The 21,138-nt window shown below is 37.7% G+C and overlaps 1 protein-coding gene across 2 annotated transcripts in view; it reads left to right on the plus strand.

Annotated features, from left to right (window-relative positions):
- LOC129439794 (transmembrane protein 132C) overlaps positions 1 to 21,138 on the plus strand; it is a 281,641-nt gene that overhangs the window by 132,432 nt on the left and 128,071 nt on the right. For both annotated transcript variants that reach the window (XM_055198605.2, XM_073861061.1), the window contains one exon: positions 6,831 to 6,971. In XM_055198605.2, the coding sequence (XP_055054580.2) occupies positions 6,831 to 6,971 (141 nt within the window). The remainder of the gene's footprint in view (positions 1 to 6,830; positions 6,972 to 21,138) is intronic.

A 21,138-nucleotide genomic window follows, 5' to 3' on the forward strand; every position in this document is an offset into this window, starting at 1 on the left:
GTTGTGTGGCTGTATAACGTTTATTTTATGTAAATAATAATTAAAATGTTTTTATAAGAAACCTTAATGTACATGAACTTGATTTGTAAGTGTACTTTGGGGTTGGACCTTGCTTGCTTTTCTTGGGTCCGATTTCAAAGCCCCCAAACCCTTTCAGCGGTGAGGGTGGACGCAGCGATGTCCTCTGCTGGCGTCAGGTCATGTGTAGGCAGATCCACCTCCCGTTACACGGCATGCCCGATTTATGCTGGCAAGCTTGGGATTCCCCCGTCTGCTGACATCATTGTAGCGCTTGGCGCAACGATGGGGATGCCAGCTGATGAGACAATTGTGGCTATTTCCTCTCACGCCTGTTTAACCTACGCTGATTTGGGCGGGTTTCTCCCATCCCCATACAAAATACTTCTCTGTCTTTGACTGCTCTTACAAGAACGTGGGTCTCCTCTAGGGATGTCCCGATCAGGTTTTTTTGCCCTCGAGTCCGAGTCATTTGATTTTGAGTATCTGCCGATACCGAGTCCCGATCCAATACTTCTATAATACATAAAAAAAGAATAAAGAAGAGCGAAAAAAACAGAACCAGGATGTTCCTTATGTCATGCCGCACGCATTGCTGTTTCTGTGTGGAGTCAAAAGAGTCTAACTCTGTGCCAGCGCATAACTACAGATGTGTTAAAAAATAATGAGAATATATATAGTATATGTACAGGGGTTAAATTGGAATTTGTTTTGTGGGGATGCTCTGTTGGGAGGGAGGGTTCGAGGGGTAAAATGTTTAATGCTGATGACAGCAAAGCCACTGGTGTGTTTCAATGACATTTTGGACCTCTGATAGGATTTTATAAGTTTCAGTTTTAAAGCTGTGCCACATGTTGACCCAAACTTTAAAACCTGAACTTTAAATTATGCAAATCAATGAGTCTGACACCCTATATGCATTTGTTGCACATGTCATTATGCACAATTGATCAAACTTTGAAGGAAGTTATAAGAATCAACCTCCTTGACTAATTCTAGGCATAAGATAGGCTACCCAGACTCAATTAACAAGAGAAACAACATACTGATTCAGCAATATATCTTATAAATTAGCCATAGAGATTCCCTAAGCTGGTCAGCAGTTATAAATACATATAGTTAGGTCGTATTTAATCTGTATAATCAAAATACATTATTTTATTAAACTATACAATCAGTTGTATCCAGTTATCTAGTTAACATATTGTATTGAGATGAGTGACATGGCTAGACATACTTTAATACTTTGTTTCTAGACTTCTATTAAGTTTTCTCGACGTGGGCACCATTCTTACCTCTCTCTCTATCTCTCATCTCTACAGTATCCTGCGCGAATGCGCGTTCTTGAGGTTCTGAGTGAGACGCGGAGCTGCGTCTGAGCACATGGTGACAAAAACGTCGTTTAAATGAGCGGTAAAAACCCGGTTTTGTCGTAGGTTCCTTGCACACACGAGTGTGAAGCCTATGGATGAATTTGAAAGCACGTCAATAGGCTTGTTCGACTTCTTGCGGCGCCGCAACAATCGACAGCCGGGTGACGTCAAACTACCGCGAGAGTGATCCGCGAAATCATACGGAGGAGTTTGCTTTTAAATCGCTCTCGCGGAACTTAGACGTCATCCGGCTGCCAGTTGTTGCGGCGCTGCATGAAGTCGAACAAGCCTATTCTCTTCTCATCAGTTCACACGCACCAGCGCAGCGCGTACACTGGCGCGGAGCAGAGCGAGACCCTAATGGATTCTAAACCCTGCATATGTATCCGAGTCCTGATCGGGAGGTAACGTCCGATTCCGATCGAGTCTGAAACCACGTGATCGGGGCCGATTTCCGATCACGTGATCGGATCGGGACATCCCTAGTCTCCTCGGCTGTGAACCGCTCCTGGCGTGCGCCTGGTAAATCTGTCATAATAATAGCAACCCGCCATGGAACTTGCGCCCTTGCGTTTAAAGGGAATGTTGGATAGTGTTCTGGTTGGTTTATTTGACGTTACGCCCAAACCACACCTATGAATAATGAACCTACTTCAGACCAACCCCTTATTGATTTGCACCTGGCACAAGAGTTATTTCTCCCGCCTGGAAAATAGCAACAGCGCCCAAGATCCGCCCCCAAAGTCACTTGCGCTTTGCGCATCGCACTTGCGTTTCAGATCGTTAAAATAGGGCCCTTAGGGTTGGTTTTGTGGTCCAGGGTTACATTTCGGGTTTATAGTTGATCTTGATGGTAAAAAGGTGGCTATTGCTTGCTGCGTGTGGGCTTTTTAGCACAATTTATCGGGTAAACATTCTAAAGATACAAAACATAAAAAAACAGAAGATAAAAAATTATTCTTAGGACAAAATACATTATTAATAAAAAATAAAATGTGCTTTAATTTTATAATTGCACCTTGACTGATTGTATTCCAGTTTTTAGCATTCAGAAGAAAGACATTTCTGTGTTCTTTTCTTTCTTTATTTCATGGATACAGCAATGCTATTAATTATACAGTGAAAAGAGCAGAGTTGTATGTATACACTTAATGAATCTCTCTGTCTCTGGCCACTAAAGGTCGTGTTCTTTTACCTCAGTAACCTATTTATATCACCTGGTTGTTTCTCGCAAATATGAGGCAGCATGGCACCATAAATCTGCTTTACGAACTGAGGGTATGTTGGTCTGAGAAAAAAAAGATATACATGTTTAATACATTCACACACTATTTGTGTGATGTGATTTAAGATGCTAGGATTTGGCTCTTTCATGCGCCCCTGCCGTTATGCTGTAACTACAATATTATGGGGGCAAAAAGCATCTCCAGGGAGAATTGTATTATATTTTATGATATTGTTGTGGGTTTTGAGCAGTGGCGACTGGTGACTGCTCTTCCGAGGGGCGAATATTAAAAATATGTGTTCGGAGTGTCATGTGTGTTGCTTGTGTTTTCAAAATATGTGTTTGTTGCGTCATGTGCAGTCACGCGTCTTGTCAAAATAAGTGCCTGCTGCACACGCGTCAAAACCGTTTATGATAAAAAAAGACACTCACGTTCACAAAATACACGCAAAAGAGACTCACTTAATAGTAAACTATGATTATGCATGAGATTATGCGAGTATCTGGCAAACACGATCTCTTTTATCATAAACCCTTTAGACGCATGTGCAGTAGACACTTATTTTGACATGACATGTGATGCACATAGGTTCACTTGACGTGCAGAACACATATTTTGAAATTAAATACATGTAAATACATGTTGTAATGAGCTTTGCATCATGCGCCCTCGAAAAAGAAGTCACCCTCTGCCTCCTGGTGAGGAAAGTAGCTCTTTAAAATAACTGAGGTGTGATATTCAATTGCCTAGTGCTGTGGGACTCGGGCACCCACCGAAATGGCCGAGCATCTATGTAAAAATGCCAGATGTGCTCAATTAACTTCAGGAGCCTCTCTGATTGGTGGATCTTTCGAGTTGTAATATCTACAAAGCTTTGATGAATAAGCCAAATATGGGACGCTTTACATTTGCGTCTAAAACCGTGCAGGAAACCCGACCACACCACTTTCCTCCTGCTTCAGCGCTCGGTCCTGTAGCGTCTGCCGTTGCATGACGTTGTGCCTAGCACCCACAGGGGAAAAAGAAATTGGAAATATGTTGAATTTAATTTTCTCCCATATATCACAGCTCAGGATAGTAGCCAGTGAAGGGGTTGACACTGTGCATTATCCTGTGGTGCAATCAGTTTTGTCATGATGACATTTTAATGTGTCTGTAAATCGATTACTATGCCATTTATGGCTCAGGTGATTGGCCCAAAAAGTTGTTTGTGTCCAATAACATTGGTGGTAGAAGCAGGTCACTTATGTTTGAGTGGTCATGCACTAGCCCATCGACTGCTATTGAGATGAAAGAAAATGCTAACAGTCAGCTTTCATCAGCTCTTTAGTGTGACATCATCTTGTGCCTGAAGAGATTTTCTATTTTATATCTATTTTATCTACAGTATACACTCATCTAAATACATATTGTTTTAACAGGGCAGAATTAAAAGTAACATCAGTGAATAAAAACAACTCTTAACAATCATCATAAATCATGAACCAGAAGTTAATGCATAAACCTCAGAATGAAGTGAGAGAGATCCACAAAAGAGAGATACTTTATAAGTTAGGGAATTTCACCTCTGGTGTTTATAATGTAAATGAGAGGCAGTAATAGTGATGTGTGTTAATAAAGTCTGTAGTGTCTTACAGTATGAAGGTGACAAATACCTGCGTCAGCAGTCAGATAGACAAGGATGTGTTTACATAGAACACAGACACTAGGGGTGTGCAGCGGAGTCAGTATTTGTATCTGTATTTGTATCTGTAACAGTCCGAAACACAACGCAGAGACACGCAAGTGCGCTCTATATACACGCAATAGTTCAAAAACATCTGTTTTGACAAGAATTTACAAAAGCATAATAAGCATTACAACAAACTTGCTGAGCTCATTATTAGCTATGTCCATACAGCGTTTGCGCCAACATATCGAATTGTTTAATAAAAAAACTCTCTCATTAATCTTCACCTAAAAAAAATAAATAATCAGATATTCGTTTACAATTTTAAATAACAGTATTCTCTATTAGATAAAAATCAGTTTTGACTTAGTTCAAAACAAGCAACATGATTTTAAACAATAAGGGCATTAGAGATATTTAATCCAATGTTTCAGTTGTTATTTGCTTACTTAATTTTAATTGCAATTTATGTCATAGTAATCTTCAGTTTAAATTTAGCTTTTAAAATGTTACATTTTCATATTTTTATCTATTTACTTATTTATTTTATATTCACCTAGATTGACCATAAAGCTTGCTTCGACTAGAAGTAATTAAAAGATCATCTACCGGAGTCACACGGAGATATTCATGAATATTTTATTATCAGAGTGCAGCATTTTATCAAGTTTTTTTTTGGTCTTGTGTAATTAAATAAAACGAAAAAAACCTAAAAGGGTATTTTTTACATCTGGGTTTAAAGAAGTTTGATATTAGCAGCGTTTTTAAGATTTTAAACTAATTCCAAAACAGCTCACGTCTCTAAATAAGGGACGCTCAGAAAATGTCACTCATGTCATTTTATAGATTGCACTCATTCACGGGGTTTATAATTTAGAACTGTTTCAGTAAACACGTGATTATGTTTGGCCGAATATTTTCTGTTATTCGGATGAATTCGTTATTCGTTTGAAGCCATTATCCGTGCCCTTCCGAATAACATATTCGGCTTCGGGCACATCCCTAACAGACACACTTATTATTTAAATATGCACTGCTTGGTCTACTTACTAATCTGTCATAGAAATTATTTTGTATTGAAAGCAATACTAGATTAGTGGTAGGCTAAACTTATTTACTGTATATACTTAAAACTTATGTAACTACAGTAGAAAGACCCTGTCTGTAAAGTCCAGGTTAAAGTCTTATAATCTAATTTTGAGATTAGGACCAGCAAAGTTTTATTTTTTACAGTATGAATAGATTTCACATTGATTTCAGTCTATGACTGAATATAAAAGATATCAAGGTTATATTTATACAGAATGTTTTTTTTTTTTAGATTATTTACAATGATTTTAACATTAAAACAGTAAATCATAAAAATTACTTCAGCTGAATTTTCACAGACTGGTTCACATATGGGTCACTACAAATATTTTTCATATATGTGCCATTTGTTGTAATTTTGTTGGCATTTTTGCCATCAGAATGCACTGTAAACAATAATACACTGGATTAACTTAAAAATATAGTGCATAATTTTTGCATCAAATTGCATATATTTCTTAAAATTTCATGTAAAACTTACTTAAAGGGGACATTTCACAAGACCTTTTTAAGATGTCAAAAAAATCTTTGCTTTCCCCAGAGTACATATGTGAAGTTTTGGCTCAAAATACCATATAGTTAATTTATTATAACATTTTAAAATTGCAACTTTGTGTGAGCAAAAATGTGCCATTTTGGGTGTGTCCTTTAAAATGCAAATGAGCTGATATCTGCAATAAATGGCAGTGCTGTGATTGGATATTGCAGATTAAGGGGTGGTATTATCTCCTTCTGACATCAATGACCTATTATTTCACATGCTTGCAGAGAATGGTTTTACCAAAACTAAGTTACTGGTTTGTTCTTTTTCACATTTTCTAGGTTGATAGAAGCACTAGGGACACAATTATAGCACTTAAACATGGAAAAAGTCAGATTTTCATGATATGTCCTTTAAAAAAATGGATGCAAAAATGATGCACTATATTTTTAAGTAAATCCAGCCTTTATTTTTTAAGTGTTTTTTTTTTTTTTTTTTGAGAATACTACTGTTTTATTTATTTATATCTGATAAAGAACTCCAAGAAGTTCTGCTATATTGTGCCTTTTTTCATTGAATTTTACTAGATTGCAACACAACTGTATTGCATCTTACATATAAGAGAGATGCAAATGTAAGCACACATGCTTGATAGTGACATCACCCTGCAGAGTTTAATAGCAGTCCTTAGGGGACACCAGGAAAAGAGCTACCTGCACCCCCCTGTGGTTGCTTTTCTAAATTGTTGAATAAGTACTTAATATTAATGTGTGTCATTTGCAAGTTTTTTTAACGACTACTATCTGATCAATTATTAAACAGTTGCAATAGGTTACCATTAAAAGGATGGTATATTCCAAATTGAAAATGTGAGTTTGAGCATAATTTGTGTAAAGCTAATATTAAGTACATTAAGCTTGAATTAAGGTTGTGTTGTTTAGGGTGTTGAACTACTGTGTTCTTAATTTCCTTAGAGTCCAGTATGGGGAAGGCATTCATTTCATGGTGGTGAAGCCCAGTAATTTGGCAGCATGGGAAATCAAACAAGAAGTCGTTCCCGGCTCCTCCTCCCTCTCCATGTTCTGCCAGAGAAAGGCCAGCTCCATCAATGAGAAGTAAGTACAGATATGATAACTCCCCATCTATGGTCATGTAAAACCGAAAAATTGTTCGTTCTGAGATTCAGTGATGTTTTGTTATTTCCAGCATAATACAATTTCATGAAACTTCATATTCAAGTCATATTTTAGCAGGTTAGCATTGTGAGAATTTTTTATACCAATTTTCCCCATGACTGTAATGTAAAAATAATTGACGTGTGTCAGTTAAATTATTATGGGCAGTTTCCTGGACAGGGTTTAGATTAATCCAGGACTAGGCCTTAGTTGAGACATACAATTGCATTGCTATATGTTAAAGGTGCAGTGTGTAATTTTTAGAAGGATATCTCTTGATAGAAATGCAAAATATTATACAAAACTATATTATCAGTGGTGTATAAAGACCTTTCATAATGAACCATTATGTGTTTATTAGCTTAGAATGAGACATTTTTATCTACATACACAGAGGGTCCCCTTACATGGAAGTCGCCATTTTGTGCCGCCATGTTTCTACAGAAAGCCTTAATGGACAAACTTTTTTTATACTAAGTTGTCTCCGATGACATGTTTGTCCGGTGGCGGCTACTGTAGCTTCTCTATGTGATTAAAAGAGGTAAGCAGTGGATTGAGCCATTGGTTGCAATTCACCAGCACCTCACCATTAAATGCCGCTAAAATTTACGCACTGCACCTTTAATTGTGCCGTTTTTCGTGATCCTATTTTTCAAACTTTAGTTAGTGTGTAATGGTCCTGTTAGAGCATAAATAATACCAAGTTCAATACCAAGCGATATATTTTCTTTAAAGGAAAACACCACCGTTTTTCAATATTTTACTATGTTCTTACCTCAACTTAGATGAATGAATACATACCTTATCTCTTATCCTGAATGTGTTAGCATTTAGCCTAGCCCCATTCATTCCTATGGCTCCAAACAAAAGTTTTATTTTGTGCACCCATACTTACTCGTGTAAGTACTCATGTAACAGTCTTTAAATAGGGAAAACATGGAAGTGTTTGGTGGCTTATAAATTCATCCGTGTTTGGATCCTAAGGAAAGAATGGGGCTTGGCTAAATGCTAACACATTCACGAGGCGCTGTACAAAGATTAAAAGTGCACGCATTGAAAAAAGATAGGCATGTATTGATTTGTCTAGGTTGTCTAAGAACATAGTAAAATGTTGAAAAACAGTGGTGTTTTCCTTTAACAAAATTCACTTTTCAAGGACTACAAGGAATCCGGCTGGTTTGGACTACATCCCTTTACTTCCCAGTTAGATGACAACAATAATCTGAATTTTTGACTATGCTCCGCCAAATCACTTTTGTTTGGCCTTTGCTGAGGACAGCTTCCTCAATCTGGCGTGACCTTTCCGGAAAACGTGCACTAAATCAGAACTCGTTACGTATTTCTGAAAAAATGGCCTTTATAGACAAGAAAGACATCAGCCCTGTTTTAGGACAGTGAAAACAGGGGTATAGAAATAAGTACAGCGTGTGAAAACACGAACACGTTATATTGCACACCATAGACCCAATCATAGGACCTGTAAGATATGTCAGGGCAAGATCTTTTTAAATTAAGGCTCAAACATGCATTTTAGTCTGGGACTATGAAGCCCTGTCCTGGAAACCACCCCAAGTCTTTTTGCCTTTGGCTCTTTGAAGGAACCATTAGCTCAGATTCTTCTTAATCTGAACTCCTATTTCGTTTTGTGCCAATCACCTCTCTGTCTCTTCCTATAAGGAGTGTAACAAATTCCACCTGAGTGTCTTTTAATCATCGCGCACACTTTTTGATTGATTAGGCCCCGGGAGTCCTCCCTAGATTTTCCAGTGCATTTGTTGCGTTTCCGACATCTAGTCCGCATTCTCGACCCTTTAGTGTTTCCTCAGCATCTCTTCAGCCTAGCTGTCCTCCCGTGCAAATTAGCTTCTTTCTGCGCCTCTCGTCTCCCTGTAGCAATCACCCTGACGACGGCTTCGCCGTTAGCGCCGCTCTAGGTTAGCTCCCCGGGCGCCGTTAGGAGAGAGGAATGCCGAATGGGAATTCTAATAGACATTTCTGCAATTTATGGGAGTCTGTCCTGATATCCAAAGCATGTAGAAATCTCCCAACGGCACACGGAGGGGAAAATTTACGACCCGTGCTTCACCCTAAAGCTGTCATCGTCGCCGGTAATTGCTCAGCTTTCGTGCTCGTGTGGTTTTTATACGGTGGGGAAAATTGGTTCCTGCACTTAAACGCTTCTCTGATTCAGTTGTTGTGAGTCACACGCTGACAGAAGAGATAGACCAAGAGAAGATGAGTAATGAGAGAAAAAAAAGAGTTGCTTTTATTAGTTTTTCCAATCGCAGGTTCAGCCGTCGCATAAACACAGCACCTACTGTATAGGATTTTACAATGCCACAGTTCGCTGCTGTTCCCAATAAAAGTTAAAATATGTGAAGACAAATTGTACTTGCAATCTGGTTCATTTCCTTCAGTTGAAACAATTAACCTGTACAGTGAGCTTGATGTCTGCTTTGCTATTGCCAAATGTTCCTATGAATGCATTAATGTTGAATTAATGTTCCATATATTTTGCATGTTGGTTGCACAGCCACGTAAAAAAGTTGCAAGCCACACTTTTATTTAAATTGTGCTATGGAAACATTTGTACAATCTGATAATCAATATAGTTTGAAGCTGATTTTTTTGAGGTTACAGTAAATTGTCAAATAATAAAAAACATTAAATCATTCCCCGCCAGCCTTTTTTTGAAAAGTTGCCCCCCAGCATTTTTTGTGATTTTCACAAAAGTTTCACAAAATGCTTTCCACAGGGTCCCCATGGGTCCTTGAAATCCTTGAAAGTTTGTGAATCTGGGGGAAAAAATATTTTTTTTTTAAAAAGTTTAAAAAAATATACATACATAGATACAGGTCATTGAAAGTGCTGGAATCTATTTTATGCAAAAAGTTTTCTGGAAAAAATCCATATTATTTCCTGTGTAGTGTAGGATAATATCATAAAAATTCTAGACTTTTTAAGCACACGTGCTAAAATGTTCGCTTTAAATGTTTATATCTTCTGTATGCGAATGTTAATTCATACCAAAATGCTTTTTTGCATAGTTGTGTTTGACACATGAAAATGTCTCGGGTTACCTATTTAACTGTTGTTCCCTAAGAAGGGAATGTGACGCTGTGTCTCCCTTGCCATACTTCCCGCATCCCTGTAATGCTGTCTTTGGGAATATTTCAGATAGCGATATACTTCCTGACTCCCTGTTACCCTGTCTTTGTCGTTAAGCCTCACCATTGGTTGAATTTAATATACACATTCAGACACACTTACCCCTGGAGGCGTTCCCAAAGTGTCACTGTAGTGACACAGTGCGAGTTCCCTCAAAAGGGAACAGTAACAATGTATCTTAAAAGGTAACACGATGTATCCTTGCTCTCACTTGAAATGTGTCCCCACATTTAGTCCTTGAATTTGAGGTTATTGGACCTGGAAAGTCCGTGAAAGGTCCTTGAATTTGAAGTTAAGGTTTGGGAACCCTGCTTCCAGACAAATTTTCTTCTAAAAATATATAAACATACAAATATATCAAATGAAAGAACAGACCCTCTGTGACACAAACAATAAACAAACAAACAAAACGGGCAAAAACGTTTCATCCTATCTATATTTTTTATCTGTTTTGTTAAAACTTTTAAATATACTTTTAAAATATTTTTTTGTAAAGGAATTTTGTTATCAAAACAAAAACGGAGTGTAAAATTATTAAATAATGTTTTGCTTCAGTTTTTTTAGAAATTGGGGGAATCTAGTGGATAAACTCAGGAACACGTTTTTTATGCAATTTTTTCTCTTAATTGACGAGATAACTCGAGATTATTATATTAAAAATAATAATCAAAAACTTTATTAGTCATTACCTATCATTGTGTTTTTTCTGTTTGCTAAATTTTAATTTGTGAATTATTTATCATCCACTATCAATGAACACTAAATTCAATAATCGTACAGGGAGAGATGATCCTGTCTATGCACAGTGACCAAACGTTTACTTTTGCCTTGTATTATCTGTTTCCCCGTTTCCTAATGTCTGTAAAACATTTAAAAGCTTTTTCTATTCAGAATAAGGTTTTAATGACAGTGCCAATAAGTCAACGCAGCTTCGCTATCTAGTAGGGATGCGACGATAAATGCCGATATACACGAATAATACCTGGCCGATAACTATTCTGAATCGCACAGCCAATAATATGCACAGACGGCTTTTGATCAGTAAGTCCTTATTGATCTGAAATCACTGTTAGAGTCATTTAACATACATTTGAAAATCAAACATAATAATTATACATTTATTATCATGAAAAAACCTGAAAAGGTTTGAAGAACTGTGATATAAATATACGCTTAAGCCATTTCCTGGAGCTGTGTGTGTAATGGTTCTTCGTCTGCAGCGCATATTGAGTTTCTGCACGAGAGCCCCCATCTGGATTTTGGATGTAGCAGCATTTCACCGTAATTCATTGAGAAGCATAGCAAGCATCATCGGCCGATTTATTGGTGCACCCCTACCATCTAGAGTGATGCTAATAGAGGCTCTGTGCCACACATCCATGAGAAACTCTTCCCGGCCTTTATCGTTGACTACCGTTCTTCAGAACGCTGGAATACCTTTGGATGTTTTCGGCAGGTGACCTTCAGGTCACACCTTATCAGTCTGACTGTTATAACCCAGAGAAATCTAAAGAGAGGGAGATGGTGAGGGATGTCAGGAGAAGAGAGGACTAACGCTCACAGTATTGATTTACTGCCACACACAAGCAGGCAGAATGTATTTTCCCTGGTTGTGCAGCCATAGCTAATGAAAATATGGGGAAATACAATTAGAGAAGTCTATGGGTCATTGAGAGCCGAGGGAGAGAGTGTAAACTACAGAATATGGTATATGTGTAAATGGGGTTTGGCCTGGGTGTAAATTTATGAGTAAATGTGATAATGGAAACTTCAATACTTTCTCACTTACTTAAATGAGTAGTTCACTCAATCACCTAATCTCATGCTGTTCTCAACCCATGTGTTTTACTTTCTTCCACTGAATGCAGAAAGGGGATGCTAGGTACGCTGTTCAAATAAATGGTACCAAAGCTGTCACTAAGACGGTACCCTTTGAAAAAGCCCTAATATGTACCATTTAGTTACAGATATGTACATTTGAGGTACCAAATATTTACTTTTGAGGTACTTATATGCACCATTCAGGTCAAATGCAATCAAATAGCAACTAACGCACATTGAGAGGTGCACATGCTGGGCGAAAATAAAAATCCCAGATTTTTTCACAAAAAATCCGATTTACAATTTAAATATATTTTCCCCCACTACTGAAAAATCATTCTGCAGATTGCAAAGAAATTGTTCAAAACAAGTTTTTAACTTTATTTCCACAGTATATATGGGACCATATCTTTAGCAATGTACATTGCGACTGCATCTGTGATCATTTTCCAACTGCCCCCTTCTTATCATACTGGATAGGTACTTGTGATGCGCGGGTCAGGATTTTTTTTACCCGCAGGTCCTGCTTTTATGAAAGATTTGGCCCGCCACGCACCACTATTTTTCCAACCCGCCCTGTGACCATTAAAATAGACATACTAAAGCATGTGTAATGTAAACGAAAACAGGCTTTATTTCAGCCTAAAAGTGCTTGGAAACAGCTATTAGATTATATCGCCCTGTAAACTGGCGATAATATGCTTAACTCTTTCACCGCCAGCGTTTTTAAAAAAAATTGCCAGCCAGCGCCAGCGTTTTTCATGATTTTCACCAAAGTTTAATGCCTTCCAGAAAATTTTCTTCTTTAAATATATAAACATACAATATACCACCAAGAACAGACCCTCTGCTTTCAAACAAAAAAAACTGTTTCATCCTACCTTCAGTGATTCTTTTGTAATCAGCTTTTGAATATGGGTAGGTTTCTGCAAAAACACCACATTTTGAGCAAAAAGCAGAGATAATTCCTTTTTTGTGACTTTTCATAGAGATCCCATTCAGAGCGATCTTTAAAACAAACACGGACATGCAGCCGCTTGCCATAGGGCAATACTTCCGGGTTTAAAAAGTTGTGGAAGTATCCACCTGGTGGATAATAGTGGTATTGCGGAAAGACGGAAAATCTCGTCATCGGCGGGGAAGCCTTTTCTCTTAATTGACGAGATATCTCGTCAATGGCGGTGAAAGAGTTAAGTTATGAACAATAGAAACCAGCATTGTCATATTACAATGATAACAATTTTTCACATTTACAAAACAAAGTTTGTATTATCTACCAACAAATTCAGACCTTAATATCTCTTGCACCTCATCTTTCATCTTCACTTTTATTTCTCTGTTTATTTTATTTTTGTGGCTGGCAGCGGAAGCTATGGGGTATTGCACGCAACATACATATATATTTTTTTAATGACCCGCTCCGCAATAAAGTGACAACTTTACCCGCCCCGTGGGTTACGAGACAACCCGCATACTGGATGCAGTTTGAAAATGTTCTAGGCTGTTTTTTGGTGTGTTTGCTTGTGCTGCCACGGTCAGACCTCTAATACACTTTGCAGCGGTGTGTTGTTTGTTTTGTGTCTGACGCCGCAAAACCAATTCCAAATAACAGATGAAACTGTGCCTTTCTTGGGAACGCGTTCTTCCCTGCTCGCTGCCACGTTGTTTGTGTATCTCTATGGCAAACGCACGGGGGAGGGCTGAGCCCACTCGGAACTACGGGAGCCCAGAGGGGAGTTTTGGCGTATGTTAAAGAGGAAACCGATATATATTTCAAACAAATCGATGTTAAACTACACATTCGAGTTAATCGATAAAATCGATTTATCGCCCAGCCCTAATTACAAGTTTTATTTATCATTTAAAATCACAACATCATGCAGCTTCTGAAAAAGACACAGCAGCGATTATGATCCTGGGTACTCTGCAAAATGCATAAGCAGGGAGAGCGAGAGACTCTTTATAGATCAAAAGAGGAACGACAAAGAGCGTCAGCAGTATGTAATGAAAACTTCCTAGAACCAGTAAAGTCCTATAATGATAAACACACTTATATAAAACGAGGAAATAAAATTTTTATTAACAAAACCATTTTGTTAGATCAAAGCAATTTGTTGAGCGCTTTTTCCTCTATCATGCTCCTTGACCCTAACTGAGCACATCCTTGCTCAACATAAGTGCTGCCTTTTGTTGCAAAAGCTAGAAGTAAAGGCTTGCATTTGACCGTGCACGTAGGTTTGGGTATACACTTAAAAATAGACTATACTCCTGACTTAAGCTTCATTAAGTTTCTTAAGTTGGACAAATGAATATGTAATTGTATTTTGTGCAGGAAAATAGAAGATTGGATTAATATCTGTTTAGCCAAGACTCATTAATGTGACCAAATGTAAATTGCACAGTTTTAACAAATCAGCTTTCCAATCAGAGAAGTGGCAAATATAATTGGCAAAATAATTAGGATTTTTTTTCAGTATTTGGCCTTCGGCTTCGTGTTTTATTTTATTCGGCTTCGGACAAGAATTTTCCTTTCGGTGCATCCCTAAGTGACAGCTATATATACTACAATACTGTGCAAAAGTCTTAGGCCACCACCACCAGACTTGTTGTTTAAAAAGTTTTAATGTCCATCCATATTTATTTTTCAATCTATGTACAAAAAATAAAAAATGTATTTTCAGGACTAAATGTCTTCTTTAGGCATCGTCTGTGTTTAGTGTGACCTCTTTTAGCACTAAACACATCTTAAGCGTTTTTTGAGCAGAATGATGTAAAAAGACTACTGTAATTTCTTTAAAATTAGAAATTAGGAATTTATTTTATTTAGGTTTAGGGCTACGTTAACACGGAAAAGGAAAATGCAGAAGTGCCGTTGCATTATCACTTTTTATTTTGTGTTTATACAAGCGTTTGGGGGGGTACTCTGCATGCATATGGTGACACAAAAGTGTGTGATATTTGTAGTAGGCACTCCAGGTGACTAGGTGGCAATGTGAAGCACTGACACACAACAACACCAAGACGAGAGCCGCCGTGAGCAGACTTTTGCGTTTTTATCCTTTAGACGGGAACGCAACGATAGAGCGTTTTTAAGATTTCCACTCTGGAGGGTGGTTTCACTTTTTTGCGTTTTTAAGCCCCAAGAACGCTGTCGCCGTTAACATTAAATATTTTTACGTTTTCACCCTCCAGTATTCTCGTGTAAACTGGGTCTAATAGATCCTGCAGTTACCTGCTATTGCTCAAGTGGAAAGGGAGTTTACCCTAAAAACTTGACACATCAGTTTACATTTTTATACAGTTTTTAATACTATATACACACTTCTTGTATTTTCTGGATGTATTCTATTAAAGAGAAATAGTTTTGTATGATCATTATAACATTGCAAAAACAACTAATTTATTCTGGCATGGTGGCCTAAGACTTTTGCACGGTACTGTATACTGTATAAGGATGAAATCCTTATAATGAAGGTGAATGGGAAGCTCCAAAATGACCCAAAACACCATAATAGTCTCTTAAAATTTGTATGGCTCGGAAGATTTGTCCTAATTTATGATACTTTTATGTTGAGTCCCTGTTCACTGTCATTATAGAGAAAAAGTTAGATTTTTGTTCCATTGAAGTCATTCAATGGAAGTTTAGGACATTAAGGTGAACTACAGTATACTCTAATGTAATCTTAAATGCTATAACTTCATATATAAATGTATCTTTTTGCAAATTTTATTAAATGGTGTTGTTGACTTGTGGTACTTTATTTGATTGATTTAGTAAAGAAGTGGCAGGGAACAGGTAGCAAGGGGAAATGAGAATGCTGTCATTTACTTTCTTAGTTAAATGCAGATTTACGGCAGGTGCTGGTATAACTTTGTTATCAGCTAAACCACAGGACAGCGTTTGTCTGATCACTGTCAGCAGACATAAGGTGATCAATCTCTCCCACACACCGTATAACTAATGTATTGCGGTTTTAACAAGTGTATTTATATGCTGAGAGAGAGAGAGAGAGAGAGAGAGAGAGAGAGAGAGAGAGAGAGAGAGAGAGAGAGAGAGAGAGAGAGAGAGACAGACAGAGAGAGAGAGAATACTGAAGCGTTCACTGAAGCATACTGCTGTAATACGGTAACCCCTGACCCTGCAAGAGTTTACAGCAGGTCTATGTCTCGATGAACACTAACCAAATGCTTTTAGACACAAGTCTGCAAATCCAAAGCTTCTCATATTCTGAGAGGAATTATTTATACTCTTTAGCAGTCTCATGGTTTGAATATTTACTGTTAAAGGTCCTACGAGTAGTTTCTGCACACTAGTGGCACCTAATGGGATCACAAAACTTGTAATATCTTAAAAACTAGGAGATTGTTTTCTCTTTTTTTCACTTTTGTACTTTTGTTATTGTGCATTGACTGTGAATTAGGAATGGAAATGATGGTCGATTACACACGGTCAAGGGATGCAAAATCAAGTCCAATGTCAAGCTTTTTAACTTAAATGAACATATATCTGTAATCGTGGGTTCACACCAGCCGCGTTTGAGGCGTCAAAATCGCGTCTACCACGTCTAGTTTGCCACTTGAACATTTTGAGTTTACTCGCTTCATTCACTCGTGAAATGCTTTCATCGCGCTGATATTGGCGTCATGGGAGGGGCTTCTGCGACTCTGCTCGCTTTCTTTAAACACGACACTACTAGAGCAAGCTCCTGACTGGTTAACGCGGCATGTTTTTCCGCCAAAGTTCAAATTTTGCGAGTTTGACGTGGCAACGCTCAATTCGCGCTATTCGCGCAAACTATCGTGTTTTTCCGCGCCACACTAAACGCCTCATTTGTGTCTCGAGCCTCCAGACGCACGTCAACGCGTCTTCACAATAGTCCCTTTCACACATACAGTTTTACTGGTAATTTACTGGTAAATTGCAGTTAACATGTCATGTGTGAACAGAACTTTTAACCCGCTGTTGTTTACAAATACGACACGGAGCTCGCCGGCCGCGCGCCACAGGTAACTTCCGCTTTCTCTCCGAGTTTACCGGTATTTTGATACTGATGTGTGAATGATGTCTTACTGGTAAAAAGACGGAACGTCACTGCATGTGTGAACAGCACATTTTTGTATTTACTGGTAAATTTATTCTGGTAAATTCATGGTAATTTAACAGAATTACTGTGTGAAAGAGGCTATTGACTTAACATTGAAATCACTCGCGCTTGATGCCTGTACCGCGGCTGGTGTAAACGCAGCATAACAGTCCACCAAAGGGTCTTTGGCACATTCAAAAATTTGCATAAAGATAAAAGTTTCACAAAAAAAAGCCATGCAGAGTCGATCTTCTGGTGAAGTTTGAATTCGCCTTCTGAAAAATGTTTAAGTTTTTTTGCCCAGGCCGATATTTCAACCATGTAGTTTTTGTAAATGTGCGTGTATAAAAAAAGAGCAAAGAGTGTGCAGTGCAAAATCCACCCCTACCACTAGTGGGAGCTACACTTTTAAACATACCCCTTACAAATAGGTTTTTGCTTCTAATGCGCCCCCCTGGGTTTCCGTGTGTATAATGTCACTTAAGTACTATTGCTTTAGGGTTGTTGTAAAGAGGCTTAGCCAGATAAACCTCTTATTCCTCACTGTACCATGGGCAACAGCCTGCCAGTAAAATGTTTTTTTTTTAGTTTCCAGGTAATTTGATTATCACCAACTTCCACTCCATAAGTGATCCTAGACCAACAGCAACTCTACTGCGAGTTTATAAATCTATTCATGGTGTTTCTCTGATCGTAAATTGCTCTCTGCTGCATGTTACAGTTCTCCAGGGTTAAATCACAGATTGTCCTGCTAGATTTGTGTTTGTGAGTAGGAGAGAGATGAAATGTGTGTAAAGATCCTGGGAGTACTTACAATGACTTATTGCTTATACGAGGGGTGTGTGTGTATTTGTGTGTGTGTTTGTGATCTGTGTTCCGTTTAATGTTTTACTACAAAATAGCTCCTTTGAGAGCGTGGCACATCCAGGCTTATAGACACAATGAAAGGATGAATAATTTTATTCTCAGATGTATATGCATTTAAAGGCCAAGCGCCAAGGGTGCAACCATGTATTACAGATTCGATTTGTCCATTTCTATGCCAATGGTGGTTACAGCCTAGAGCACATTCAGATATGTATAAAAACATATACTATATATATAATTGTATACACAAACCATGTGGCTATATCCCAATTTGTATTATACTGTCTGTATTATTGACTATGCTCCTGTATAGCTCAGTGTTAAAGCCAGAGCCGGTGCCAGACCATAACTAACAGGGGGGCACGTGACTTCCAACGGGGGGGCATGCAATTAACAACAATAACTTGCAAAAAAAGAAAGAAAAAAAAACCTTGCAAAAACAAGGCATTTAAACAACAAACACAGTGCAAGTACACACTCATACAACTGGTACAGAGTTCAGCTCATTTCCCGTATAAAGTGCAGAAGATCACAAACTATGCGCAAAAGTTATACTATTTTGAACTTTGACCGCGGCTCGACGGAACAACAAACTGCCCTCGCGCGGCGCAAGCCATTAAAATGAATGGGTTTTTATAGCGCAGCGCAAACCACATCCTAAAAGCCGCACTTCACATTTAAGCTTACGTAAATTAAAACAACGCTAACTTACCTTTAAAAAAGCTGAAGCCGGCGTGTACAAACACTAAACTTCCTTAAAACAGTGTCTTGTAGATTTGAAAATTCCACCTGGACCTCTATTATCTGAGTTTGAGCCAATATTTATAAGTAAATGCACAGTAAAATTAATCACCATATCAGAGTTTATTTTATGGTAATGTCCGGTTAACTTTTCCTTACTGTACACTATACATCTCCTACATAATAAATTATAATGTAGTAATAATTGATTTTTTGGGACTGAATTATATTTCATTCTTTATCATCAGCATCAAAATACTTTATAGTAGAAATATGCAGTCCAATCTCTATTAGCATAGCGGATTGTAGGAAGTTATCTCTCCTAAACCTAACTTGTGTTTGTGTCTGGAGTGGTTACAGGCTAATATATTCTTAGGCAGTGGATGTGCAATAGTGTGAAAGTCCCTGAAGGAGCACGGCCACAGATGTGTCTTCACCCTTAAGTCGCTGAGGGGCCTGTGTGTCTATTTGTGTACTTTTTTTGATTATGTGTTTGCTTAGGGGGTTCATGTGAAACACAGGTGTGTATTTTTGAATTTAACTTATTTTAGGACAGAGAACATGCCTTTGAGCCTCCTTCCAGCACTAACACACACACACACTAAATTCTGAAACGCATCACCTCACTTTGCTAATTTTCCCCTACAGTTCCTTTTATTCAGGTGAACTTAAGTAAACAGCTTATTTCTTTCATGCCTTTGAGACTGTTCTGTTTTCTTCATACGTGACTAATTTTTGTTGTAAATAACGAAAGGTAAACTTTTAATAGATTACACAAACCGCTTGAGCCTTTAGCATCGCTCTTCATTTGGGTTTTTGCTGATCTATAGATGGTAAAAAGATTAAGTAATTACTCTTATAGCATATTTAAATAACTTAGTAAGTGTTTAAATTTAGGACCATACAGTTTTGTTTAGTCATTTCACTTTATTTATTATGACTCAACTTGTATACTTAAATGTTCTGATTTCTTTGTATGAGTTCAATATTTGGCTTGACAACTACATTTGGAGGAAATTTTGTGTGAATAGCCCATTTAGAAATCCCCTTGCTGATGTGTCAAATACTTTTTTTCCGCGCTGTAAATGGTACATATTAGGACAATTTTAAAGAGTGCCTGCCCCCGTGAGCATTTTTCTGAAATTGTAAAGATATGAGTGTGAGTAAATGATGACAACATCATTTTCACTTTGGTTTGAAGTATTGCTTTAATTGTATTTGTACAAGATACTGCACACGTGTACTCTCATATGATAAAGTTCAAATTTCTGTACTGAAGTGCTTGAAGAGGTCTCTGAGTAAGACCTCTTAGCTTTAAACAGGATCAGCAGGATACATATGTAAGACGGAAATAGTCATTTTAGGAATTATGCCTGAGAGTTTGTTCATGACTCTGTCTCAAGCTTGGGCACACAATTTCAATCTCCTCAGAAGATTTGTCCCAGGCTTAAGCTGGCTAAACGGAGCAGGATTTGTCAGACCAGGAGATACATGCTGGTTTTAGAAATGGCCCACTGGTCAAATAATACATTTCATATATTGCAAACTCCCACTCTGAGAGATCACTTACTGGGTTAGACATGGGTGAGTAACCATCTTTCAAAAGGAGCATTTCACCCATGAGATTAGTTACTTATTATAGGGACGGTTTGCATATAGAAATCTTAAAGGTACAGTCAGATGCACAAAATAGTTTGCATCAAAGGGTTCGAGAGAAAGTGTAATATACATACAACTAAATTACAACTGCGTTTTGTGTAAGAAACCTTCAGCATTTTCAAGGAAAAAAATATGATTTCTGTTTGGTGTGGCTAACCTGTCTGTGTGGTAACCTTTGACTGGCATCTGTTGGTGTTAGTGTTGCAAAATTCAAGGCTTTTTTCAATTTGAAAAAAATTGCAGAGTTGCCTATAACAGGGAACTTAAATGTACTTAAAAAAAATCTTGAAGCATAATTTTGTTTAAAACAACAAGATTTAATGCAGTTTCTCTCCTGCAGATTCCTCGGTCACATGCACACAGCTTACTGAAGGGGCATTAAAGCTTGCATGTACCCTGATTCATTTCTTGAATCCTGCACACAAAATTGTGTAAAAATGTCAATTTTTGCTTGTATTCACGTAAATTACATACATTAGGTGAGATAATAAAAAAGTACCGGTAACACTTTACTTGAAGGGGTTTTCATAAGACTGACATGACACCTTCATAATCATGACATGACCTGTGTCATGAACATGAAGAAGACTTTATGCACATTTATGACAATTGTCATCAAGTATCATTTGTTCAATTATGTAATTTTTAATGAAAAGATGACATTGTTTAGATGTCTTTGTTATGACAACTTCACTGTAAAAAAATTGCTGTAATTTTGCAGCTGGTTGCCAGTAACTTACTGTAGAAGATAAAGTCTAAAAATGTTT

The sequence above is a fragment of the Misgurnus anguillicaudatus genome, chromosome 22 (genome assembly GCF_027580225.2).
Source record: "Misgurnus anguillicaudatus chromosome 22, ASM2758022v2, whole genome shotgun sequence".
Lineage (NCBI taxonomy): Eukaryota > Metazoa > Chordata > Actinopteri > Cypriniformes > Cobitidae > Misgurnus > Misgurnus anguillicaudatus.